The following is a 27,619-nucleotide window of genomic DNA, read 5'->3' on the forward strand; positions in this document are numbered from 1 at the left end:
GTTACATTTCTGTTGGTCAGATAAGACCTAAACCAATTCACTGCTACAGTACATCATTTAGACCGATGCATTGTCCAGTGTCAAAATCTTTTTGCAAGTCTAACATGGCCCAACTTGTATACTGTACTTCCCATTCTCACTTTCCTGCTTGATGTGGTTAAAAAGGTGGATATGGCCAGTATCAGTGGAATGAGCTGTTCTAAAACCAGATTGGAGTTTTTTTTTTTTTAAGTTTGTGCTGAGGATTGATACAGGCCTTTAGTTTCCTACATCTGTTTTACTGCTTTTCTTGTGGAGCGGATCCACCCTGGCTGTTTTGAGATTATTGGGGGAATTTACCACTACTAATAGAAAGGTTTACAATATTATGCGTTATTGTTTTAGCAGTGACACAGGCACTATCCTTTATGAATCTTGCAAGAAGATTAACCAACCCAGTTGCTTTGTTTGAGCTCATTAAGCATAGCAGATTGGAAACGTTTTTCTCTGTTACCATACACAGCTAAAACAAGTCATTTGTGATACATTTGCTATGGTAAAAGTTTTCAATCAAAGTGCTTGACTTGGGCATGAGCTAACCAGAGCTGAATATTAGCTCAAACCTATTGTGGAGCTGCTTCACATAAATATGAACAGTGCCAGCACCCAAAATGAGTACAGGCACCTATTTCAGTTCAAGTCAAGCACTGGATATGTCCGAAGTTAACACTATGAAAAGGAAGATTTCCATCCCATGCACCATCCATGTTTTGGTGCAGGTGTAACGGGACTTTGGGATAATCTCCACATTTGAATTGTACAATAAATCAGAAACGCTTGAAGCAAGACATCTGGCTAGACATATTTCGTAGCTCTCCACCTGTGATCTCCTTCACACCCTGCACACTACTTTTTCCTCTTTACTTGTTTGCGGAGTTCACAACCTCCTACACTTCTGGGAAACAAGTTTTTGTTTATTTCATACCATCATGTTTTCAATTTTTTCATTGTATTTGGTAAGGAGCGCTCCATGTGCTCAATGAGCATGTGTCTGGTTTCTCTGTCCTCTTAATGTTGATGGAAGGCGTGATCCTGAGCACAAATATGCTAACTGGATGTCTGATTTGTTATTGTCTTAAGCCACCAAGCTGAGTTTCTCAGTTATTTTTTCTTCACCTCACACAGTCAACGAAGTCTGTTTAAAAAAACGTATGATATTACCTCACAGCATTTGAAAAATCTCTCCAACAGTCTCCCCCCCACTAGTGGCAGCATGCTCTCATAGACTAGATGTAACATAGTAAACGTAAATGACACAACCAAATTAGTATAATATGTTAAGTTTTATATGGTTACAAAAAAGAGATGGTTACTTAAGGCAAAAATGAAAGTAGTGTAGATGGTCGGGATGGGTGAGTAGGCATATAACTCAAATGTCTAGGAACCCAAAGCTTGAGAGTTCAAATTTCATCAGACAACTTCAGCTAATTAGCGACTTTTCAACTACTAACTACTTAGCATGTTAGCTAACCCTTCCTCTAACCCTGACCTTAACCCTTTTAGCTAACCCTTCCCCTAACCTTAAACATAACTCCTAACCCTAACCCAAAGGTTGTGAGTTCGAATCTCCTCACAGACGACTTTAGCTAATTAGTGACTTTTCAACTACTTACTACTTTTTAGCTACTTTGCAACTACTTAGCATGTTAGCTAACCTTTCCTCTAACCCTGACCTTAACCCTTTTAGCTAACCCTTCCCCTTCCATTAAACCTAACTCCTAAACATAAGCCTAACCTTAACCCTAACCCCTAACCTAGCTAACGTTAGTCACCTAGCCACCTAGCTAGAAATTGCAACATATTGTACGTTTTACAAATTTGTAACATATAATATAAATTGTAATTCGTAGCATATCATACGAAATGGGGGATGGACATCCACAAACGAATACATACCATACAAACGTAACATATCATACTAAATGGAGTGTCTCGGATTTACGTACAGAATAATAAAATGCTCTGAGACCAGGTGGCAAGAACTGATCTCTGGGCCGCACCCAGCACTGTGTAGCTTGCTGTGGTCATGAGCAGGCCTTTGACATGGGCAGGCCTGCGAGCCTAGGGCGAGAGAATGCCATGTTCCTTATTTTATATTTTTCCCATTCCCTTTTAGCCAAGGTTAGAATTGTAAACTAATAGAAAACAGAACTGAACAATTAATTGCAAGCACTGCTCCAGATCACTTGATATCCACCACAACTGGTAGAGGAACAGAGAGGGAGAGAAACCCAACTTCACTCAAACTATACTGTATGTTTTACAGCAGAGCATGTGTCTGACTCCAAACCCCCACAACTAAATAAATAAGAGCATATCATGAGGGAACCGCTTACAAAGCAGCGCTGGTAACTCTCCACGCAGAAAGGTCCCCATATATAAATATCCAATGTTTTTTTCTCTCCCCTACCCCGACCCTGCCCCAATGCCATTATAATTTATAGAAATAACGAAACAGAGGGGTTATGGTTAATATGATGGTTTTAGGCTTGGATTCTTCAACTGACAATTACTGTCACGAAATGCTAGATTCGATTATTAGTTGCAAAGAATTACAGGGTGAAGTTAATTCTAGTTTACAGCGGAACCACCTACTTATCTATGGAAAGGGAAGTGTTCTATGTCGTGCATGACGTAAATGGAATTCCCCTTATCTCTTGATTTACTCTCTGTGTTTTGATCGTACAGCCTGGTGTATCTGCGCATTTTTGTTTCCTGGTGTCACCCTTCACCGAGAGGTCGGGTTTAATGTGCTTGTTTTACAAGTATTCAGTAACTTTGAATGTCATATTTATGTAAAACCGTTAGTCCTGATTCTAAAGCACCAACGATATTTAATCAATAATGAATATGCAACTTAACTGTCGGTTTACGGTATTACCGATAATAGCAAATTGAAGTCGTGCATGTGACTGGCAAGAGATAGGAGTTGAGTTGGCTTTATGAATGTCGCAGATACTCTAGCATTTACGTTGTTGTGTCTATTGTTTCGTTTTGAAGACCACACAAGTTCAGACAGAAACTCAAATGTTGTTCAATTGACACTTTATCTCGTTTTATTTTACCAACGGCTACTGTCGGTCTGGCACATCGTTTTTTGATCTTACGGTATTTATGAATTTTGTACTGTATTATTTTAAATTCGCAGAAGGCAGCATCAAATTATTCCAATAGCCTATTAGAAATCTACATTTTGAGCCACAGTGAAAGAGAGCGACTTTGGGAGAAGGAGGAATGCGTTTAGAGAATTGTTGAGTTTGTTCATAATATTATTTAAATGTAAAGTCTACATTTAACTTTGTAAATTAAATAAAACTATTGTTAGCTGTGGACGAGATTGGGTTTAGAGAATGTTTGTCAATTCCTGTTATTATTCCTACTAAGAAGTCCTCGCGAGGCAAACCTTCCAGATCTCGCTCGACCCATAGAGTTCGCCAGCTTGTAGTCCTAAAACCCGGAAATGAGTTACCTCGTTCGTTCAACCATCGCTATGATAAAAATGAACGGGGAAAGAGTTTTGGAATAAACGCCGAAAAGAAGGTTAACACAGGCGTAGGAGATGTTATACGTTTTGTTCTATGAAATAATAGCAGTCAGCTAACATGACCTTTGAATTATTAAGCCTTTATGTGATATTTTTTATTACATAAATTCTTCAAAATTCACAAAAAGGGACGTTAGCTGATGAAGATTATCTCCTAGAACAAAACGTATAAGATCTCCAAAGCCTGTGTTTACCACAGTCCTTATTTTCAGCGTTTATCCAAAAAACGCCATTCATTTCCCCCATAGACTTTGTCCAACGAGCCATGGCGGAGTTAGTGCCTACAAAAAAAAAAACATTACTATTTCTCTCTATAGATCTATGGCAGATCATTGCCTGACATGGGCATATTACATTATTAATATTTTATTGGAAATAGAATATGGAAATATAATAAATTGACAGACCATTTATTTCTCTGTGTGTCTCGCTCTCTCTCTCTCTCTTTCCATATCCCTCTGTCTGTCTCTTTGTCTCTATCTCTCTCTCCCACCCTCTCAGTGAGTTCTGACACAACCCCCATTCCCATGGCCTCTGCCCTGAGCCATCTCTCTCCAATGTCTGGAATAGAGAGAGAAGGATGGAGTGATGGAGGAGGAGAGGACCGGGTGGAGGATGAGTTTGCGTGTTCCGGCGCGCTACGCGGAGCCCTACTGTCCTTCCACCCCTCCCTGGAGAGGATATTTGGGGTGTCCTTTATGATCGGGAGAGAGGAGGATGCTGTGTTGCCACATGATGGACAAATCTGGCTTAAACTAAGAGGAGGAAGGAACGACGTTGTGGCTGCCAAAGTAAGAAATGACTCGTATAATTATTATTTTTATTATTATTGTTCTGAACTCTTAGTTTTAATGCTATGGGCAATTTCATGGTAACAGAATTACGCTTTGACTTTATTTACACAGATTTACACTTCATTTACACCAATTTACAATTTCATGGTAACAGAATTACGCTTTGACTTTATTTACACAGATTTACACTTCATTTACACCAATTTACACAGATATAAAAAATAAACATTTACTGGAAGAACCGTGCTGATACCAAAGTTTGGTAACAAAATTACGGTCAAATCTCCCTCAGTTTTTTATGCGACCACGTTTTCCCCCAAAAAATATTGTTATTGAACTACAGCAGGTGAAGTGCATTTACATCTGGTAATGGAATTACGTTATGGGTCCCTGATCTGTACGATACAGAAATGCATAATTATGGATATAAATATCATTCTCTTCATGGTGATGTATCCTGAATAGGTAAACAAAGGTAGAAATGTGCAATATCCTTCTTTTGCATATATGGGTATTATTCTACACATCTGGCTATTATTTTAATGAGCTCCGCCCCCAAACAATACCACATTTGGTTGGTCTGGACCAGACCAAATCTGAAACAATCATAGATGTCTATGTTTCACAACTTTGGACAGCACAGTACAGCAGAGTACAGTACAATACAGTAGAGCACAGCACAGTAGATATGTTCAGTACAGTATATTAGACTGTGCTCTACTTTAGTGTGCCCTACTGTACTGTACTGAACTCTACTTCACAGTACTGTGCTTTACTCTACTATACTTGTCTTTACTGTACTGTTCCCTACTGAGATCTACTGTACTGTGCTGTCCAAACTTGTGCAACATAGTCGTCTATGAGTGGTTCAGATCTGTTCCGGCCAGGACCAAATTTCAACAACTTTTTAGTGTACATTGACGTCCAGTGTTGGTCGGTGCTCAGTGGGTGAGGATGTTTGTTACAGTAAATCGAAACATGGTAGGTGTCAGTAAGAGCCGGTAGAGGTGACATTAACTGGAGAGAGTGAGAGGGGGGAGTGGTTTTCAAGACAGTCACAGTCTTGCGTTGACCACCAAACGACAGAAAGCGAATAAAACTGTTATGAGCTGAACATAATAGTATGCCAGTGGAAGGGAGGACAGTAGCAAGTGACCCAACTGTGTTGTTTGACTACTATTGAAGCCAATTCAATTGTAGTAATTCTGTTACTGATTAATTATCATAATTATGAGTTTCATTCACTTAATAATTCATAAACAAACTTCTTGTCAGTAACAACACTATAACTAATTTGTAGGTCAACCTTTATTTGTTACTTCTGTGAACATACATTTTCCTCCCTCTACATGAGGGAGAGGAATGAGAAAATATCTTCAAGATATGTGGGTTTTTGGTAACGGAATTACAAGGCACACTTAGAGAAGGCAAATCATTTCTCCAAAACCAAATGTAAGTGTAGATATTAGTTGGCAGGGGTCATTACTTGTTTTTCTAATACCTCTTAAGACATTTGTTGTCTAAGGCCTCTTTTCCATGTTTGACCAGAAATCAAAGCCTTTGCTTATTTCACATTTTTAGAATGGAAAAAGGTTGAAAAATGTTTTTAAATAACATATAGACTCTTAACTTTCATTTCACACCCAATTTGACATGCTCCTATGAACTTCAGATGTTGGTGCTCATGGGTCCTTTTAGATGGAAATGCCCTTATGTTAACATGTTTTACGGTTGAGATGAACCTTTTTGTCTTTTGCATTAACACTAGGTGGTAATTTCACTATATGTGTCATAAGGGACCTGGGGGTTTTCTGATCACGTCATCTGACCGGGGAAAACTCCAAACCCTATGTTATAACATTATATAGGACCCAAGTACCTCTCTCTCTCTGTCTCTCTCTCTCTCTCTCTATCTTTCTCTGTCTCTCTGTCTTTCTCTCTCTCTCTCTCTGTCTTTCTCTGTCTCTCTGTCTTTCTCTCTCTCTCTCTGTCTCTCTCTCTCTCTCTCTCTCTCTCTGTCTCTCTCTCTCTCTCTCTCTCTGTCTCTCTCTCTCTCTCTCTTTGTCTCTCTCTGTCTCTCTCTCTCTCTCTCTCTATGTCTGTCTCTCACTCTGTCTTTCTCTCACTCTCTGTCTTTCTCTCTCTGTCTCTCTCTTTCTCTCTCTCTCTGTCTTTCTCTCTCTCTCTCTCTCTCTGTCTTTCTCTCTCTCGCTCTATGTCTGTCTCTCACTCTGTCTTTCTCTCTCTCTCTCTTTCTCTCTCTGTGTCTCTCACTCTCTCTCTCAATCTGCCCTCCACCATTATCCCAACCCATCTCTCTCGCTCTATCTCTCTCGCTCTCAATTTCAATACAATTTAAGGGGCTTTATTGGCATGGGAAACATGTTTTCATTGCCAACGCAAGTGAAATATATATTAAACAAAAGTGAAATAAACTATACAGTGGGGCAAAAAAGTATTTAGTCAGCCACCAATTGTGCAAGTTCTCCCACTTAAAAAGATGAGAGAGGCCTGTAATTTTCATCATAGGTACACTTCAACTATGACAGACAAAATGATTTTTAAAAATCCAGAAAATCACATTGTAGAATTTTTTATGAATTTATTTGCAAATTATGGTGGAAAATAAGTATGGTATGGTATGGTGGAAAATGGTGGAAAATAAGAAAATAAGTATATAGAACATTTTTGGAGGGAGTTGAAAGTCCGTGTTGCCCAGCAACAGCCCCAAAACATCACTGCTCTAGAGGAGATCTGCATGGAGGAATGGGCCAAAATACCAGCAACAGTGTGTGAAAACCTTGTGAAGACTTACAGAAAACGTTTGACCTCTGTCATTGCCAACAAAGGGTATATAGTATTGAGATAAACTTTTGTTATTGACCAAATACTTTTTTCTGTCATAGTTGAAGTGTACCTATGATGAAAATTACAGGCCTCTCTCATCTTTCTAAGTGGGAAAACTTGCACAATTGGTGGCTGACTAAATACTGTTTTGCCCCACTGTATATATTTTTTACAGTGAACATTACACTCACAAAACTTCCAAAAGAATAAAGACATTACAAATGTCATATTATGTTCAAATAGTTAAAGTACAAAAGGGAAAATAAATAAACATACATATGGGTTTTATTTACAATGGTGTTTGTTCTTCACTGGTTGCCCTTTTCTTGTGGCAACAGGTCAAAAATCTTGCTGCTGTGATGGCACACTGTGGTATTCCACCCTATAAAAATGTGAGTTTATCAAAATCGGGTTTGTTTTTGAATTCTTTGTGGGTCTGTGTAATCTGAGGGAAATGTGTGTCTAATATAGTCATGCATAAGGTTAGGAAGTGCAGCTCAGTTTCCACCTTATTTTGTGGGCAGTGTGCACATAGGCAGACCTGGCTCTCAAGAGAAGACAGGCTATGGCAACCTTTCTCAATAGCAAGGCTATGCTCACTGAGTCTGTGCATAGTCAAAGCTTTCCTTAAGTTTGGGTCAGTCACAGTGGTCAGGTATTCTGCCACTGTGTACTCTCTGTTTAGGGCCAAATAGCATTCTAGTTTGCTCTGTTTTTTTTTGTTAATTCTTTCCAATGTGTCAAGTAATTATCTTTTTGTTTTCTCATGATTTGGTTGGGTCTAATTGTGCTGCTGTCCTGGGGCTCTGTGGGGTTTGTTTGTGATTGTGAACAGAGCCCCATGACCAGCTTGCTTAGGGGACTCTTCTCCAGGTTCATCTCTCTGTAGGTGATGGCTTTGTTATGGAAGGTTTGGGAATCGCTTTCTTTTAGGTGGTTATAGAATTTAACGGCTCTTTTCTGGATTTTGATCATTTGTGGGTATCGGCCTAATTCTGCTCTGCATGCATTATTTGGTGTTCTACGTTGTACACGGAGGATATTTTTTTAGAGTCTCAATTTGGTGTTTGTCCCATTTTGTGAAGTCTCGGTTGGTGAGCGGACCCCAGACCTCACAACCATAAAGGGCAATGGGCTCTATTACTGATTCAAGTATTTTTAGCCAGATTCTAATTGGTATGTTGAATTTTATGTTCCTTTTGATGGCATAGAATGCCCTTCTTGCCTTGTCTCTCAGATCGTTCACAGCTTTGTGGAAGTTACCTGTGGCGCTGATGTTTAGGCCAAGGTATGTATAGTTTTTTGTGTGCTCTAGGGCAACGGTGTCTAGATGGAATTTGTATTTGTGGTCCCGGCGACTGGACCTTTTTTGGAACACCATTATTTTGGTCTTACTGAGATTTACTGTCAGGGCCCAGGTCTGGCAGAATCTGTGCAGAAGATCTAGGTGCTGCTGTAGGCCCTCCTTGGTTGGTGAAGAAGCACCAGATCATCAGCAAACAGTTGACATTTGACTTCAGATTCTAGTCGGGTGAGGCCGGGTGCTGCAGACTTTTCTAGTGCCCGCGCCAGTTCGTTGATATATATGTTGAAGAGGGTGGGGCTTAAGCTGCATCCCTGTCTCACCTCACAGCCCTGTGTGAAGAAATGTGTGTGTTTTTTGCCAATTTTAACCGCACACTTGTTGTTTGTGTACATGGATTTTATAATGTCGTATGTTTTTCCCCCAACACCACTTTCCATCAATTTGTATAGCAGACCCTCATGCCAAATTGAGTCGAAGGCTTTTTTGAAATCAACAAAGCATGTGAAAACTTTGCCTTTGTTTTGGTTTGTTTGGTTGTCAATTAGGGTGTGCAGGGTGAATACATGGTCTGTTGTACGGTAATTTGGTATAAAGCCAATTTGACATTTGCTCAGTACATTGTTTTCATTGAGGAAATGTACGAGTCTGCTGATAATGATAATGCAGAGGATTTTCCCAAGGTTACTGTTGACGCATATCCCACGGTAGTTATTGGGGTCAAATAATGTCTCCACTTTTGTGGATTGGGGTGGTCAGTCATTGGTTCCAAATATTGGGGAAGATGCCAGAGCTAAGGGTGATGTTAAAGAGCTTTAGTATAGCCAATTGGAATTTGTTGTCTGTATATTTGATCATTTCATTAAGGATACCATCAACACCACAGGCCTTTTTGGGTTGGAGGGTTTTTATTTTGTCCTGTAACTCATTTAAGGAAATTGGAGACTCCCGTGGGTTCTGGTAGTCTTTAATAGTTTATTCTAAGATTTGTATTTGATCATGTATATGTTTTTGCTCTTTATTCTTTGTTATAGAGCCAAAAAGATTGGAGAAGTGGTTTACCCATACATCTCCATTTTGGATAGATCATTTTTCTTGTTGTTGTTTGTTTAGTGTTTTCCAATTTTCACAGAAGTGGTTAGAGTCTATGGATTCTTCAATTACATTGAGCTGATTTCTGACGTGCTGTTCCTTCTTTTTCCGTAGTGTATTTCTGTATTGTTTTAGTGATTCACCATAGTGAAGGCGTAGACTCAGGTTTTCCGGGTCTCTATGTTTTTGGTTGGACAGGTTTCTAAAAAAAAATCTTCGATTTTTGCATTCTTCATCAAACCATTTGTCATTGTTGTTCATTTTCTTCGGTTTTCTTTTTGAGGTTTTTCGATTTGATAGGGAAGCTGAGAGGTCAAATATACTGTTAAGATTTTCTACTGCCAAGTTTACACCTTCACTATTACTGTCATGTACTGTCATGTTGTGTCTTGTTTCTGTCCTTTCCCTTCACCCTGTCTCCCTCTGCTGGTCGTTGTTAGGTTACCTTTTCTCCCCCTCTTTCCCCCAGCTGTGCCTTGTCTCCTCCTAACTACCTCGTCACCCCTTTTCCCACCTGTTCCCTTTTTCCCTCTGATTAGTCCTCTATATCTCTCTCTGTTTTTGTTCCTGTCTTTGTCGGATTCTTGTTTGTGTTGTTCATGCCTGAACCAGACTATCGTCATGTTTGCTGCAACCTTGTCCTGTCCTGTCGGAACCTGCCGGTCCATCTGAGCCTACGTTTTGTTTTGTTATTAAAGAAGCTCTGTTTACGTTAATTCGCTTTTGGGTCCTCATTCACGCACCGTAACAGAAGAATCCGACCAAGAATGGACCCAGCGACTTCGGATCCTCTCCACTCAGCCGTCGAGATCCAGGGAGCGATGCTAGGCAGACACAAGCAGGAATTGTCTGCTGCTCGACATGCCGTTGAGACCCTGGCCACCCAAGTCTCCAACCTCACAGAACAGGTTCACCATCTCCGCCTCGATCCACCGGCCACTTCCAGGGCTTTCGAATCTCCGGAGCCCAGAATCAATAACCCGCCGTGTTACTCTGGGGAGCCCACTGAATGCCGCTCGTTCCTCACCCAGTGTGATATTGTGTTTTCTCTCCAGCCCAACACTTACTCCAGGAGCACTGCTCGTGTCGCCTACGTCATATCTCTCCTTACTGGACGGGCTCGTGAGTGGGGCACGGCAATCTGGGAGGCAAGGGCTGAGTGTACTAACCAGTATCAGGACTTTAAGGAGGAGATGATACAGGTTTTTGATCGATCTGTTTTTGGGGAGGAGGCTTCCAGGGCCCTGTCTTCCCTATGTCAGGGTAATCGATCCATAACAGACTACTCTATTGAGTTTCGCACTCTTGCTGCCTCCAGTGGCTGGAACGAGCCGGCTTTGCTCGCTCGTTTTCTGGAGGGTCTCCGCGCAGAGGTAAAGGATGAGATTCTCTCCCGGGAGGTTCCTTCCAGCGTGGATTCCTTGATTGAACTCGCTATTCGCATTGAGCGACGGGTTGATCTTCGTCACCGAGCTCGTGGAAAGGAGCTCGCGTTCTCCGTTGCCCCCCTCTCCGCATCACTACCATCTTCCTCTGCCGGCTCGGGTGCTGAGCCTATGCAGCTGGGAGGTATCCGCATCGCGACTAAGGAGAGGGAACGGAGAATCACCAACCGCCTCTGTCTCTATTGCGGTTCTGCTGGTCATTTTGTCACTTCATGTCCAGTAAAAGCCAGAGCTCATCAGTAAGCGGAGGGCTACTGGTGAGCGCTACTACTCCTGTCTCTCCTTCAAGATCCTGCACTACCTTGTCGGTCCATCTACGCTGGACCGGTTCGTCAGCTTCCTGCAGTGCCTTAATAGACTCTGGGGCGGAGGGCTGTTTTATGGACGAGACCTGGGCTCGGGAACATGACATTCCTCTCAGACAGTTAAGGGAGTCCACGGCCTTGTTCGCCCTGGATGGTAGTCCTCTCCCCAGGATTCAGCGTGAGACGCTACCTTTAACCCTCACTGTTTCTGGTAATCATAGCGAAACCATTTCTTTTTAAATTTTTCGTTCACCTTTTACACCTGTTGTTTTGGGCCATCCCTGGCTAGTTTGTCATAATCCTTCCATTAATTGGTCTAGTAATTCTATCCTCTCCTGGAACGTCTCTTGTCATGTGAAATGTTTAATGTCTGCTATCCCTCCTGTTTCCTCTGTCTCTTCTTCACAGGAGGAGCCTGGTGATTTGACAGGGGTGCCGGAGGAATATCACGATCTGCGCACGGTGTTCAGTCGGTCCAGGGCCACCTCTCTTCCTCCACACCGGTCGTATGATTGTAGTATTGATCTCCTTCCGGGAACCACTCCCCCCCGGGGTAGACTATACTCTCTGTCGGCTCCCGAACGTAAGGCTCTCGAAGATTATTTGTCTGTAGCTCTTGCCGCCGGTACCATAGTCCCCTCCTCCTCTCCCGCCGGAGCGGGGTTTTTTTTTGTTAAGAAGAAGGACGGGTCCCTGCGCCCCTGCATAGATTATCGAGGGCTGAATGACATAACAGTGAAGAATCGTTATCCGCTTCCTCTTATGTCTTCAGCCTTCGAGATCCTGCAGGGAGCCAGGTTTTTCACTAAGTTGGACCTTCGTAACGCTTACCATCTCGTGCGCATCAGGGAGGGGGACGAGTGGAAGACGGCGTTTAACACTCCGTTAGGGCACTTTGAATACCGGGTTCTTCCTTTCGGCCTCGCTAACGCTCCAGCTGTCTTTCAGGCATTAGTCAATGATGTCCTGAGAGACATGCTGAACATCTTTGTTTTCGTTTACCTTGACGATATCCTGATTTTTTCACCGTCACTCCAGATTCATGTTCAGCACGTTCGACGTGTCCTCCAGCGCCTTTTAGAGAATTGTCTTTTTGTGAAGGCTGAGAAGTGCTCTTTTCATGCCTCCTCCGTCACATTTCTCGGTTCTGTTATTTCCGCTGAAGGCATTAAGATGGATCCCGCTAAGGTCCAAGCTGTCATTGATTGGCCCGTCCCTAAGTCACGCGTCGAGTTGCAGCGCTTTCTCGGCTTTGCGAACTTCTATCGTCGTTTCATCCGTAATTTCGGTCAGGTGGCAGCCCCTCTCACAGCCCTCACTTCTGTCAAGACGTGCTTTAAGTGGTCCGTTTCCGCCCAGGGAGCTTTTGATCTCCTCAAGAATCGTTTTACATCCGCACCTATCCTTGTTACACCTGACGTCTCTAGACAGTTCATTGTCGAGGTTGACGCGTCAGAGGTGGGCGTGGGAGCCATTCTTTCTCAGCGCTCCTTCTCTGACGACAAGGTCCACCCTTGCGCGTATTTTTCTCATCGCCTGTCGCCGTCGGAACGTAACTATGATGTGGGAAACCGCGAACTGCTCGCCATCCGCTTAGCCCTAGGCGAATGGCGACAGTGGTTGGAGGGGGCGACCGTTCCTTTTGTCGTTTGGACTGACCATAGGAACCTTGAGTACATCCGTTCTGCCAAACGACTTAATGCGCGTCAGGCGCGCTGGGCGCTGTTTTTCGCTCGTTTCGAGTTTGTGATTTCTTATCGTCCGGGCTCTAAGAACACCAAGCCTGATGCTTTATCTCGTCTCTTCAGTTCTTCAGTAGCCTCCACTGACCCCGAGGGGATTCTCCCTGAGGGGCGTGTTGTCGGGTTGACTGTCTGGGGAATTGAGAGGCAGGTAAAGCAAGCACTCACTCAAACTCCGTCGCCGCGCGCTTGTCCCAGGAACCTTCTTTTCGTTCCCGTTCCTACTCGTCTGGCCGTTCTTCAGTGGGCTCACTCTGCCAAGTTAGCCGGCCACCCTGGCGTTCGGGGTACGCTTGCTTCCATTCGCCAGCGCTTTTGGTGGCCCACCCGGGAGCATGACACGCGTCGCTTCGTGGCTGCTTGTTCGGTCTGCGCGCAGACTAAGTCCGGTAACTCTCCTCCTGCCGGCCGGCTCAGGCCGCTTCCCATTCCCTCTCGACCGTGGTCTCACATCGCCTTAGATTTTGTCACCGGACTGCCTTCGTCAGCGGGGAAGACTGTTATTCTTACGGTTGTCGACAGGTTCTCTAAGGCGGCTCATTTTATTCCCCTTGCTAAGCTTCCTTCTGCTAAAGAGACGGCACAAATCATCATCGAGAATGTTTTCAGAATTCATGGCCTTCCGTCAGACGTCGTTTCGGACAGAGGTCCGCAATTCACGTCTCAATTTTGGAGGGAGTTTTGCCGTTTGATTGGGGCTTCCGTCAGTCTCTCTTCCGGCTTTCACCCCCAGTCTAACGGTCAAGCAGAACGGGCCAATCAGACTATTGGTCGCATCTTACGCAGTCTTTCTTTTCGCAACCCTGCGTCTTGGTCAGAACAGCTCCCCTGGGCAGAATACGCCCACAACTCGCTTCCTTCGTCTGCGACCGGGCTATCTCCTTTTCAGAGTAGCCTCGGGTACCAGCCTCCGCTGTTCTCATCTCAGTTCGCCGAGTCCAGCGTCCCCTCCGCTCAGGCTTTTGTCCAACGTTGCGAGCGCACCTGGAAGAGGGTCAGGTCTGCACTTTGCCGTTATAGGGCGCAGACTGTGAGGGCTGCTAATAAGCGTAGAACTAAGAGTCCTAGATATTGTCGCGGTCAGAGAGTTTGGCTCTCCACTCAGAACCTTCCCCTTAAGACCACTTCTTGCAAGTTGACCCCGCGGTTCATTGGTCCGTTCCGTATTTCTCGGATCATTAATCCTGTCGCAGTTCGACTTCTTCTTCCGCGATATCTTCGTCGCGTCCACCCGGTCTTCCATGTCTCCTGTGTCAAGCCCGTTCTTCGCGCCCCCGCTCGTCTTCCCCCCCCCCCCCCCATCCTTGTCGAGGGCGCACCCATCTACAGGGTCCGTAGGATTTTGGACATGCGTCCTCGGGGCCGTGGTCATCAGTACCTAGTAGATTGGGGGGGGGTACGGTCCTGAGGAGAGGAGTTGGGTTCCCTCTCGGGACGTGCTGGACCGTGCGCTGATCGATGATTTCCTCCGTTGCCGCCAGGTTTCCTCCTCGAGTGCGCCAGGAGGCGCTCGGTGAGTGGGGGGGTACTGTCATGTACTGTCATGTTGTGTCTTGTTTCTGTCCTTTCCCTTCACCCTGTCTCCCTCTGCTGGTCGTTGTTAGGTTACCTTTTCTCCCCCTCTTTCCCCCAGCTGTGCCTTGTCTCCTCCTAACTACCTCGTCACCCCTTTTCCCACCTGTTCCCTTTTTCCCTCTGATTAGTCCTCTATATCTCTCTCTGTTTTTGTTCCTGTCTTTGTCGGATTCTTGTTTGTGTTGTTCATGCCTGAACCAGACTATCGTCATGTTTGCTGCAACCTTGTCCTGTCCTGTCGGAACCTGCCGGTCCATCTGAGCCTACGTTTTGTTTTGTTATTAAAGAAGCTCTGTTTACGTTAATTCGCTTTTGGGTCCTCATTCACGCACCGTAACAATTACAGTGGAACGTTTTACCAAGGAAATTGTCTGAAAGGGATTGAATTTGTTGTTGCCTAATTGTTTTTTGGTAAGGTTTCCAAACTGTATTCCTTCCATCTATAGCATTTCTTAATGTTACTCAGTTACTTTGGCTTTGATGCCTCATGATTGAGTATTGCTCTGTTCAAGTAGACTGTGATTTTGCTGTGGTCTGATAGGGATGTCAGCGGGCTGACTGAACACTCTGAGAGACTCTGGGTTGAGGTCAGTGATAAAGTAGTCTACAGTACTACTACCAAGAGATGAGCTATAGGTGTACCTACTATAGGAGTCCCCTCGAAGCCTACCATTGACTATGTACATACCCAGCGTGCGACAGATCTGCAGGAGTTGTGACCCGTTTTTGTTGGTTATGTTGTCATAGTTGTGTCTAGGGGGGCATATGGGGAAGGAAATGCTGTCACCTCCAGGTAGGTGTTTGTTCCCCTGTGTGCTGAGGGTGTCCGGTTCCTGTCCAGTTCTGGCATTTAGGTCACCACAGACGAGTACATGTATCTGGGCCTGGAAATTATTGATTTCCCCCTCCAAGATGGAGAAGCTGTTTTCAATCAAGTATGGGTATTCTAGTGGGGGGATATAGGTAGCACACAGGAGGAAATTTTTCTCTGATGAGATCATTTCCTTTTTAAATTTCAAGCAAAATGTTGCTGTTTTGATTAATTTAAAAGTGACTTAGGTCTGCTCTATACCAAATAAGAATACCCCCTGAGTCCCTTCCCTGTTTTACTATCGGTTTGTTTGGTGGAAGGGACTTCCAGCTCTCTGTAACCTAGAGGGCAACCAGGATGACAATGTCTGTATTTCTGATTTCTTTGGTGAAGTCCAGGTTCCTGGTCTTTAGGCCAAAGGCAGATGACCTCAGGCCTTGGATAGTCCATGATTAGATAGTGAAGGCTTTGTGTTCCATAAAGTGTCCAGTGTTGTTAGTCGTGTGGTTCGGCCTCAGACCAGTAAGTGTGAGCAGAGCCTGCTCATCATCTGGTACATGTCATTGGCTTGAGCTTGTGTAGGAGTGGGGGTTGGGCCTGTTTACCTGCTCACGGCCTGAGCATATGTGTGACTTTCATGTGGAGGTCCTCTTTGCGAGAGTGGGGGCCATGGGGTAGGCAGGAGGGCCATAGGTCTGATCTGAAGGGGCCTATGTGGGCATGGGTGGGGTGTTTGGACACCAGAGTTTAGAGACTGTGTTTGGGAAAAATTAGATTTTCTTCTATATATTTCCTGTTTGAGTCCATAAAAAGTACAATCTGTGGCTTATGTATGTCCTCTGTGGGTGTAGGGGGGTTTTCAGTAGGGCTATGGGGGTGTGCTATGGGGTGGGATCCCCTGGGCTTGGGGTTCTTCATTTATCTGTCCTGCTGTGATGTCGAGGCTATGGTTAGGATCTGAGGTGGGCTGTTCTGCTCGCTTCTCTTCAGTGGAGGCCAGCTCTCTAATGGGTTGTTCTCTCTCACACGTCATCTTTCTCACCTTCTCCCTCCACCTTCTCCTCTAGTGCTCTGTTCTTCTCCTGCCGCTGGGCCTTCTTCTTCCGCTCCTGCTCTGTCTCCTGTTGAAGTTGTCACACCACAATCCAGAGTTCTGATATGTCTCTCTCCCCCTCCAGCTCTTCAGGTCTGGCTGAGGGGGTGTTTTTGTGCTGGACTGTTGTCTGGGTCTGTGTTGACTGGCGTGTGTTCACTTGCTGTCCCCAGCTCCACCTGCCTTACCTCCAGCTGGGTGAATTTATCCTTCATTTTAGTGAGGGTGTAGTGATCTGTGCTGGGAGGTTGACTTTCTGCTTGGGTTGCTAGTCTATGGGGTTGTATAATGAAGAGGTCTGACTCGCTCGGGGTGGGGGAGTCTTTCTCAAGAGAGAACTTGAGTCCTTGTTGTCTAGTGTCCTGAGTTTCCACCCATCGCTAACAACCCCCCCCCCCCCCCTTGACAGAGGGGTAGTGTGTTAATATAGCACCGCGCCATGCCAGCGGATGGTCTGTGTGGAAGTTGCTTACGTCCCCTCTGTCCTCCAGTTGTTTGTTAAGGGAGTTGTGAACCAGGAGGCCCCGCAGGAAGTTCCGTATCCAGGGGTCCTTCACTGTGTGTTCTGTGGAGCACGGGGGCTGTTCATGGACTGCCTGATCAGAAACACCTCTGCTCGCATAGTGGTAAGCATACACATGCTCGCTTCCAGGCGCATACTCAAATGCAGGCATACAGACAAGTGTATTCACACACACACACACACACACACACACACACAATCAAATGGATAGATGGATAATGAAAGAAGGAAATGCACATTTCAAATGTTCCTTCCTCCAGGTGGTTTCCCCAGGCTTCCTGCTCATCTCAGGTCTGGCAGAACCAGTGGTCAGGGCCTACTCCCTGATCACAGACCTTGTGGAGCGCTCCAAGGGCACCCAGGGACGACTCAGCGAGCCTAGGGACAGGGAAGCAGGCGAGACCCTGGATTCTCGTCGGGCCTTCAAGTCCCTGGTGGAGAGATGGGATGACAAGCACACTCTGGACCTGCTAGTGCTACCGGGAGCAGTGAAGGAGACTTTACTGGATCTGGTGAGGGAATCTGGGCTGGGATCTAACCCTGGTCCCGGGGGCTTGAACCCGGGTCATGGGGGTTCAAACCCAAGTCATGGGTGTTTAAATCCTGGTCCAGGGCTGGGCTCAAACCCCATTCCAGGGCTGGGCTTGAACCTTGGTCTTGGGGGGTCTAGAGACAGAGTGGGTCTAATGGACACTGATACACAGAGACTATGGGACAGCCAATTCAAATTAGAGGCACTAACACAGGAAGTACAGGGGATTTCAATGACCAAATCAACGACCAAACCTTCCGAACATTCCTACCACAACCAAGACCCTGGTCTACGGAATATTGGACTGTTTTCTCAACAGACGTTCACTACCGCAACTGTAAAAGTTACAGAGGGAAGCGGATATGGGACACAAGGAGGGATAGGGATTGGGAACGAAGCAGCCCCCCAAGATCCCATCTTCCACTCTTTCCCCCAAAACGAAGACATTCGTGGTCGAGCCGAGGGGTCGGAGGGGGCAAAAGAGGTACAAGGGCGTTCCCCACAGGAGGTAAAGGAGGAGGGACACCTGGAAGAGGAGGAGGAGATAGAGACAGAGGAGGGAGAAGGGAACATGTTGTCAGTAGGGAGCAAGGAGGAGTTTGGCCTGCTTCTGAAGTTCTTCACGGCTATGGGCTATGCGGAAGACGTGGTACTGAGGGTCCTAGCCCAGACCAGACCCAGAGAAGCTTCCCAGATCCTGGACCTGGTGCAACAAGAGCAGGACCGGACCAGACTGGCCATGAACAGCCTTGTGGAGCTAGCGCATAGAGAGGTGGAGGAGAGGGGAAGCGAGGGGGAGGAGAGCGGAGGTGAAGAAGTGACAGGAAAGAGAAGCGGTATAGATAAAAGAGTGGAGATGGAGGGAGGCGTGGGAGAAGGGGTGAGGGCTAGAGAAGAGCAAAGAGAGGAGAAGGAAAGAGGGGGGGGGAGTGCAGGAGTGTCTGATGATTTGTCCAAGGATTCAACAGAGGTAGACAGGGGGAGAGGTGAGGGGGGCAGGGAGAGTGATGAAGGGAACAGTAAGGGAGGAGAGGTGGGGAACGAGGATGATTTTGTACTGGGGGTGCTGAAGAGGGCTGCGGCCAACTGTGGGTACACAGAGGAGAAGGTAACAGAAGTATACAGTATGTTACCTGAACTGTCCATACGTCAGCTACTCCTGGAGCTACAGAGAGAGGGCACCAGAGAGACAGAAGCCAAATCCCAGGACAGGGTACGTGACGAACCAAGAGAGGTGAATGAGGTTGTCTCAGAGGTACGGAAAAAGAAGTGCAGAAAAGAGGAAACGGAGAAGGAGAGGGGTAAAGAGAGGAAGGCACCGGCACAACCATTCACAACTACTGAAAACCGAGGAGTAGAAAGGAAGAGTGCCAAAGGAATGAGTGAAAGGAAGGCGGATGAGGTAGGAGGAGTGAAGGTGCCAAACCGAACCGTTGATGGCCCAGTTAGGGTTGAACCGGATCTGGCTCAGTGGAATGCTGTGATGAACCAGGTTCCGTTCCCGACCCATGGTCTCCAGAAGAACCCCACACAGACACGACAGCAACCCGGCCAGACACACCCTCCCCGTCGAGCCAGCCCCCCTTTAGTCAGAGGGCCTCCCCAGCCCACCTACCCCATCACACTACCTCCACAACCCACCAACCTTCCCTTATTTCCCCATCAACTTGTTTACCCTCTCACCCAGCCACATCAGACCACCTTAGACTCCGCCCTCACCGTGAATAACTCCTCAGCAACCAGAGTGAAGGAGAAACGGGGTTTCCTTACCCTAGCAACAGAGGTTCCAGAAAGAAAGGGTCTCCCTGCCCCGGCTGTTGAAAGATGGGGTCTCCCGCCCATGGCAGCAGGGTCTTTAGTGACCGGGCAGCAGCGCTTCCTGGAAGGACTACAGACGCCATTTGACCTCAAGCTGACTGACCAACCAGGAGACCCAGGGCTCAGGATGGTGGTCATCGACGGGAGCAATGTTGCCATGAGGTGAGAACGAGGGAATGAGAGAGGTGAGAGGACAAATAGATTAACAATAAGATGGAAAATGTAGAAGAGCAGGCAAAATGTTGAGATTATTCCTTCATTCATTAAGTTATTTAGTAAACGCTTTCACAGAAAGCAGTGTAGAAACAACAAAGTGACATACCTGTGTGGCCCCTGCATTACATGACTCCACAACTGTTTTAGTTGTAATGCTATGCTCCAACTAACAGCTATTGTTTTCATGATTCAAATAACAAGTATACTACACAGCAGTGTTTAATGTTTTTATTTCACTCCTCTGTAGTCACGGTCTGGGTAATTTCTTCTCGTGTCGAGGAATCGCCCTGGCCGTGCAACACTTCTGGAACCGCGGCCATCGCAGAATCAGCACCTTCCTGCCCCAGTGGAGGCAGAAGAGAGACCCCCGGGTCAAAGGTAACACTTCCTGTCCATCTGGAAGGCCAGACTTTTACATCCATCCAGCTCTTTCATTTCACCAGTTTTGTCAAGTCACTTCAGGAAGTGAAGTTTTTTGTATGGATTTGGCATTAATGTGTTTGTCTATTAATTAATTTCCTTCCTGAATTGACCCCAAGCCTGTATAGTATTATCCCTAAGGAATTCATTCATTGTGGCAAATGTGTATGTGTTGTTTTCAGAGCAGCACTACCTTACTGAGCTCCAGAACCTGGGTCTCCTGTCCTACACCCCCTCCAGAGAGGTCCAGGGGAAGAGGATAAACTCATACGATGACAGGTTGGATCCTTGCTTCGGTCATACTATAGATCTGTTGGAAACAGCTTTTAAACTATATACATTGCTTATAAACAGCTTACAATCTTTATATTAATAGCCGCTTATTAATGGCTTCTAAACTTTACATGAATATATTTTATAAACTCCCTTAAAACTGCTTATAAACAGCTTTGTTACAGTTTAAGTTCATATATGTACATTATAAGGCTTGTTTGTGCTTAATAAGGAATATTCTCTAAATGGATGAATTGACATCCCCATTGCACTCTTCCCTCGTCGTTCATCCCGCTCTTCTCTGCAGGTTCATGCTGCAGCTGGCCCAGAAGACAGATGGCGTGATTGTGACAAATGACAACCTTAGAGACCTGCTGGATGAGTCCCATGAATGGAAAGACATCATCAAGAAAAGGTAGAGCAAGAGAAAGAAAGGAGTGGAGGAGAGAAAACAGTTGAGATAAAATGGGCATGACATATGTTTTGTCAATAAGTTGACTGTGTATTAGCAACTGTCCATTGAAATCAGAAACATTTTCTGAAATAGATTTTGGATAGATGTGTGCATTGCACAGGACAGCAACCATATCATTTTCATTCTCCCTTAGTGGATTGGACAACTAAAGTCAACCTTTTGTATAAACCAAACACCCCTTTGATTTGAAAGTGATATATTGGCCTCATATCTCTATGACATCAGACCCTATTTACATCTTGTTTAAAAAAAATGCTGACTGTATGCACATTTGTATTCACGTATATCAAAAAACCGCATCTTCATGCCAGGTCTAAATGCAGATTTTCTCAGTGTAAATGCAATTAGGCCAGCCTGACCACATTCAGTGGGCAACATCATCAAGGCTCCGTCTAAAATAAAGCGTTATTTTAAATGTTCCACCTACTGAATGTCAAAAGAGCAAGGGGCGAGCGTACCACTGCACACAAATTCAAATGTGGTGTCGGCATTTAACCACCCGTTTTACTAAAAACGTATCAACGGCGGATCATTATTTAGGACAGGTGCATATCATTTTTGTTTGGAGTTTTCAATTTCGTCTTCATCATCACTATCGCACTATAACCGTCTCTCTCTCCCCTTCAGACTTTCCCCATCAAGTTTCATACATTGTGTCTTTACATTATCCGGTAAGCTATAGGCTCATTTATTTCTGATATTTTGCTTTAGGTAGGTATTTTTTAAACAGTAGGCGTAGGCCTACAAGTAGACTAGGCCTAGTTAGTGGCGATTTTAGCATGTAAATCTTTGTGGGGCAAACTCCTCCAAAAATGTTTTGATGCATACCAGCAAAGCCTCTACACAACACTAAACAATACATTAATTGTACTATAAACGGTGACAAAAGGTGTCCACAAACTGTTAGGGCCTACATAAATCTGTCCCAACAGCAGAGCTTTCTTTTCAGCACCATGGAGTGAATCCTTACCACCGCTACACCTGGCTATCAGTGGAGCCTGGCAGTGAAGCAGTTCATTCAGCCTCATTTACTGCCTTTTTAAAAAACCTAGCTGATATGGCTGACCTCCTTTAACAAATGTGGTTTCTACTGACATTTCAGATGTACAAACTGGGAATGATGAGCGGACAAGAGGCAATCCGTAATTTAGATGAAGATATTAATGAGCGAGCTAAGACGGGCGTAGTGAATATAACAATTTGTTCTCAAATGTACAGCGACATAATTCAGAACATGGACCGCTCTTACAGTACTCTCCCTGTACACCAAGTCAGAACCATAGGATAAATAAAGGGGGCATATAAGCAGACAATGAAAGCTCTTAAAATATTCGATGATGACATTTATCTAAAATAGACTACATGTGCACCACCAAGTCAGAACAGTAGGCTACGTTGTGAGGGGGAAAGGTACCAAATTATTAGGGTGAGGCACATGGGCTACTAACACCTTACTACACAACATACATTTGGTATTACTTTCTTAGCTACAGTATATGTATCTCCCTGGCATATTACATCCTTTATGCAGCAGCATACAAGACATTTTTGGACTTTGTTTTGCTGTGCTCACTTGAACAGAAAGGTGGGCAAATTTTGTCATCAAACTTTGTCTTCGGTTTGGCATGCTCTGGATTTATGGTGGTTTCACGACAACTGGGAACTGAAAAAAACACAGTCGAAAGTGATATTCAGGTTGGAGCTCTAGAAAGAGGCCAGAGTTCCCGACTAGGAATTCCGAGTTGGATGACCACTCAAAGGGTATAATCTGAGTTCCCAGTTGTCTTGAACTCACTGAAGTCTAAGATTTCCTAGTTCCAATTTTCCAGTTGTTTTGAATGCGGCAGAAGTCATGCTGGATTGACAGCATGACCAATATATTCAACCTTATCTGGCCCTTGGTGTTGCATGTGAATGTTTATCCTTATAAGCTTGTAAAAGAGACCCTTAAACCCAGACATGGACCAAACACCCTCTCCACTGAAAAGCAGGCTAGTGATTGCTTTGCAACCCTTGCAGTTAGCCACTGATTCCTTCCAAACCACTCATTGTTGAATTTGCGATTTCCAACTGTGTAGTGTTTATGTCCAATGGCCGATGAGCATCGATACGTTTTATCTACAATTTCTCTTCAAATGACAAGGATTGTCAACTTGATTCATGATGATGACTGCTTGCTAGCTAAGATTCTGAAAGTATGATGTTGACATGATCAGTCCAATCAAAGCTATGGTAGATAACGTGATTTGATGTCATTTATCGTCAACTTATGTTGTAATAATTTCATTGTTTGCTCTTTAACCTGTTCGAACGATCACATTCTCACTCATCACAATATGCATTAAAACAGAATATATGCCCACACTTTAGTCTGGAATAGGTAAATAGTTATTGCAATATTGCAGTGAAAATGTCAGCAAATATTGGCATGTTCATTCCGAAATACCCTACGATGACACTCGAAGTTGTCGGACGGGCCAGTTGCAGCTGCCGAAGTTTGTCGGACGGGTCAGTTGCAGCTGCCGAAGTTGTCGGACGGGTCAGTTGCAGCTGCCCGAAGTTGTCGGACGGGTCAGTTGCAGCTGCCCGAAGTTGTCGGACGGGTCAGTTGCAGCTGCCCGAAGTTGTCGGACGGGCCAGTTGCAGCTGCCCGAAGTTGTCGGACGGGCCAGTTGCAGTTGCCCGAAGTTGCGGTGGCAGACAGGCCAGTTTTAAATTTTGTTTTACCTTTATTTAGCTAGGCAAGTTGGTTAAGAATAAATTCTTATTTTCAATTATGGCCTATGAAGAGTGGGTTAACTGCCTTGTTCAGGGGCAGAACGACAGATTTTTACCTTGTCAGCTTGTCAGTCCAATGCTCTAACCACTAGGCTACCCTGCCGCCCCAGTTGCAGCCGCCCGAAGTTGCGGCGGTGTCGGATGGTTCATTCCCGTTGTCTCCATTTAGGGTCGGTTATTCTGTCACGTTGTTTGAATTAAAGCAATTTTTTCTCAGTTCCACGCTATGAGCATTTTACTCAACTTTTATAAGCCATAAAATGTGTGTTCTACTCGCGCTACAACCAGCACTGCAGAAGTATGAATGAGTAAAAGGAAAGTGTATCTATAGGCTTGTGTTATTATTAGCGGCTTGGGTCTTTTAATATCGAGAAATACTTAACTTTCTCTGTTCATAGGAGTAACAACATTAATTTGTGCATTATGGAGAAATAATGGGGTGCGACTTGAGTTTCGGTATTATCTGGAAGACTGCTGCTTTTTGGTCAGTGTTAGTGGAGGGATGTTGAGAGGCAGACCCTTTGTCTGCCCTTTGTCATCAGATGCTGGCCCAGTAAAAAAGCCCAGTATAATAAAAAGTGAATTATTTAAATGTATGCTCCCTCAGCTGTGCTTCACAAGTAATACAACAACTGATCTATTACTTGTGTGATCATATGGCCTACCTCAAATGTTTTTTATGTTTTGGGCTTATAGCCTACTGCAACAACCTCATTGCTACAGTACTGGTTTTAATAGGTTAATGTGGCGTAGGCTTACGTTTTTTTAATGAATGTCAAATCAAATCTGAGCGGTGGATCTCAGCTTGCATTTTCACTCATTAAAGGTTGGTGAACCACTTATGTAGGCTTATAGGCTATACACTGTATATAATTGAATTGTGACCACAAATGATCTGTATAAATGGGAGGGAAAGTTAGATCCGAACACAATGCGGCCAGAGTGCACGCATTTTATGAACAAGGTTTAATTGCAAGTAAATGCGAGGCCCATGTTCGGCATGTCATCCTAATCACAGCTGTTCAGATAGGACTAATACAAGCTGTAAATTAGGTCTCAGTGTCATACTGATTTTGTATTACCCAGACTCCTCCAGTACACGTTTGTAGGTGATCACTTCATGGTGCCTGATGACCCGCTGGGCCGAGAAGGACCCCATCTGGATGACTTCCTACGCTCACTGCACAGGTAACACATACACATTTCCTCTTACTCTTTGACTAGATTTCTCCCACATAAACATGTACACATTGCTCATACTCTTTCTCTCCCTACGTCCCTTTCTTTCTCTCTCTCTCTCTCTCTCTCTCTCTCTCTCTCTCTCTCTCTCTCTCTCTGTCTCTCTGTCTCTCTGTCTCTCTGTGTCTCTGTCTCTCTCTCTCTCAGGGCTCCTGTCTCAGGCAGTCACTCATTTGCGGGCATTGCCTCCACCCCCTTCCCCCAAGCTCCCAGGGCCCAGACAGAGGTCCTGAAGTTCAGGGACAGAACACCTGGTGTAGCTGTAGAGCCAGAGTCCAGGCAGGCCCGCGACAGAGGGAAAAGGAAGGGGCAGGCTAAGGCTGGACACGGTAGCCCTGGAATGGACCTTGTTCCAGGGATGGGCCTTGGCCTGGATATGGAGAGGAGTGCAGCGGAGACCTCCAGACTTAGGGAGAGCTTATCCCAGGTGTTCCCAGGACAAGACAGCATTGTTACTCTGGTGCTGCAGTGTAACCCTACAGTGACCGACATCAATTCACTGTCACACTTTATGCTGCAGCAACAGATAGAGAGTGAGCAGGGGGGTGTAGACTGAGTGATGGGGGGAGGACGCTTGTTTGTGTGTGTGCGTTGTGCGTGCGTGTGTTTGAGGTGGTATTCCAGAAAAATAAGACTAATGTTCGAAGACCAATAACTTTCTTTCTTCCTTTCTATTCAGTCTAGTCCATCGTGTGCATATTGATGTAGTAATGTATATTATTTAAGTGTTTGAATGATAGGTTTAGTTAAAAGACATACAGATCTTCAAATGATGTTTCTTAATAGATTTTTATCCAGTTAATGTTGGAAACAGGAGTTAAATACTGCAAAACCATTTTTAAAACATAATTCGTACCCTTACATTTTTATTTTATTTTTGTTGTATCACTTCTGGCCACTGTTGGATTTTGTGTTAGGGATGAGTAGTGTTGCTGAATTCAGTGTACAATGTTATCTATTCAACATGGAATTATGAAGTTGATGATGCTCAACTTCCAATGAATGATTTCAAACTCAGAAGTGTTCAATAGTATAACTTTGTTAATGTTATTACATGAACTGTAGTTTAAAGAGTAGGACGATTGTTTATTTTTATACTGTGTGTTCATACCATAAATGCCGTTTGAAATAGGAATAATATAATTGTAAGAAGAGTTAGAAAATGCATATAAACCATAACAAGAATTAACAAATTGAACAATCATTAGATGGTAATATTGAAAAAATATAATCAATCAAATCTTATTAATCAATCAATGAATTAACCAATTACACATGTTCTCCTTGTGGGGACTGTTACATTGAATGTAACCCACCGAATGTAAATTCAAACACATGTTTGTCATGTTAAGACAGTTGTTTACACTTAGAAATAACAAGAAAATTAAGTACATTGAATCAAAAACATGGAAGGTGTTCCACAGGGGTTGTTTCTTGGTCCTGTACTTTTTACTGTTTACATTAACAAAATTGACTTGTCTGTAAAAAAAAATTGTAACCTGCACTTGTATGCCTAAAGTACTGTTGTTTATGCTATTGTTGACCAAGCACGGTTGACCAAGCTCTGTCTGAACTACAGTCTGCCTTCATTGTATTACAGAAAAACTTTATTGACCTGAAATTAGTATTGAATACAGGTAAAAGTATATGTAGTTCTCTAGAGCACATAAACATAGCTCTGTGTTAAGCATATGTACTTTAGATGGTGTCAACATTGATCGTGTCCCTGCTTCCGAGTATCTGTATAGATGAAAAGCTGTCTTTTAAAAAGCATATTCATGAGTTAGTTAAGAAGCTGAGAATAAAAATGAGCTTCTTCTATAGAAATAGGTCCTGTCTCTCGATAAATAGAGAGTCAGGACCTGGGGCGGCAGGGTAGACTAGTGGTTAGAGTGTTGGAATAGTAACCGAAAGGTTTCATGTTCAAATCCCCGAGCTGACAAGGTACAAATCTGTCTTCTGTTCTGGAAAATCTGTTCTGCCCCTGAACAGGCAGTTAACCCATTGTTCCTAGGCCGTCATTGAAAGTAAGAATTTGTTCGTAACTGACCTTAAGTAAAGGTTCAAAAAATAAATTTAAAAATGCAGATTATTCAGTCAACATTCCTATAGGTCCTAGACTACGGCGACATCATCTATATGAAAGCAGCTGCTACTTCATTAAAGCCATTAGATGCCGTTTGTCATAGCTCATTGCGCTTTGTTACGTGCGACAATTGTAATGCTCATCACTCTGCATTCTCTACCAGAAAGTTGGTTGGCCCTTTTTGATACATTGCTTTGTTTTCATTTATAAAGCACTTTTACAAAAAGTCCCACTTTACCTAACGTCATTACTGAACCTTTGACATACGAGTTACCACACCTGGTTAACTCTGGAAATGTATTTGTTCTCTACTGAGTTAGGTAAATCAGCTTTTAGTTTTCATGCACCTTATTTGTGGAACGATCTTCAAAATGTTCTTAAATGTGTTGTTTTGGTGCCTCTGTGGCAATTCAGAAAGCTGATTTTAGGACCTTTATTACTGATGAATGTGTTATTTGTTTTATGACCGTGTAGTTTCTTTCCTTCTGCTTGCATTTTGTATTTATATTGATGTGTGTATTTTCTGTAATTTATGTCATTCAGGGCTCATAAAATAAAGGTTGAATAAATGGTGAAACATTGACATTTCTTGGTTAGGTTAGGGTTAAGGGGTTGGTTATGGTAAGGCCAGTTTTAGGTTTTGGCAAATTGGGATGTCTGTCAGAAATG

The 27,619-nt window shown here is 44.2% G+C and overlaps 1 protein-coding gene across 2 annotated transcripts; it reads left to right on the forward strand.

The window, feature by feature from the left end:
- Positions 1–2,990: 2,990 nt before the first annotated feature.
- Positions 2,991–27,527, forward strand: LOC110500393 (NEDD4-binding protein 1). 2 transcript variants are annotated; one of them, XR_005038599.2, is made up of 10 exons: positions 2,991–3,147; positions 4,085–4,374; positions 17,082–17,216; positions 17,374–19,625; positions 19,927–20,057; positions 20,282–20,378; positions 20,680–20,787; positions 21,475–21,518; positions 24,712–24,813; positions 25,012–27,527. XR_005038599.2 is itself a non-coding variant. In XM_036957810.2 (9 exons), exons 2-9 carry the CDS (start codon positions 4,111–4,113, stop codon positions 25,418–25,420), a joined length of 3,498 nt encoding a protein of 1,165 aa, XP_036813705.2. In that variant the 5' UTR covers positions 2,991–3,147; positions 4,085–4,110; the 3' UTR covers positions 25,421–27,527. The 2 variants fall into 2 exon arrangements, 1 of the variants encoding a protein (XP_036813705.2); XM_036957810.2 differs by lacking the exon at positions 21,475–21,518.
- Positions 27,528–27,619: the final 92 nt, after the last annotated feature.

The sequence above is a fragment of the Oncorhynchus mykiss genome, chromosome 21, assembly GCF_057628025.1.
Source record: "Oncorhynchus mykiss isolate SJ-2025 chromosome 21, ASM5762802v1, whole genome shotgun sequence".
NCBI lineage: Eukaryota > Metazoa > Chordata > Actinopteri > Salmoniformes > Salmonidae > Oncorhynchus > Oncorhynchus mykiss.

Excerpts from the sequence above, each read along its gene's own strand:
- LOC110500393 (XM_036957810.2), top strand. The coding sequence starts at position 4,111 with ATGGCCTCTGCCCTGAGCCATCTCTCTCCAATGTCTGGAATAGAGAGA. Across the intron at positions 4,375-17,081 it reads ACGACGTTGTGGCTGCCAAA|TTGTTTGTTAAGGGAGTTGT; the intron begins GTAAGAAATGAC and ends TCTGTCCTCCAG. Across the intron at positions 17,217-17,373 it reads ACACCTCTGCTCGCATAGTG|GTGGTTTCCCCAGGCTTCCT; the intron begins GTAAGCATACAC and ends TCCTTCCTCCAG.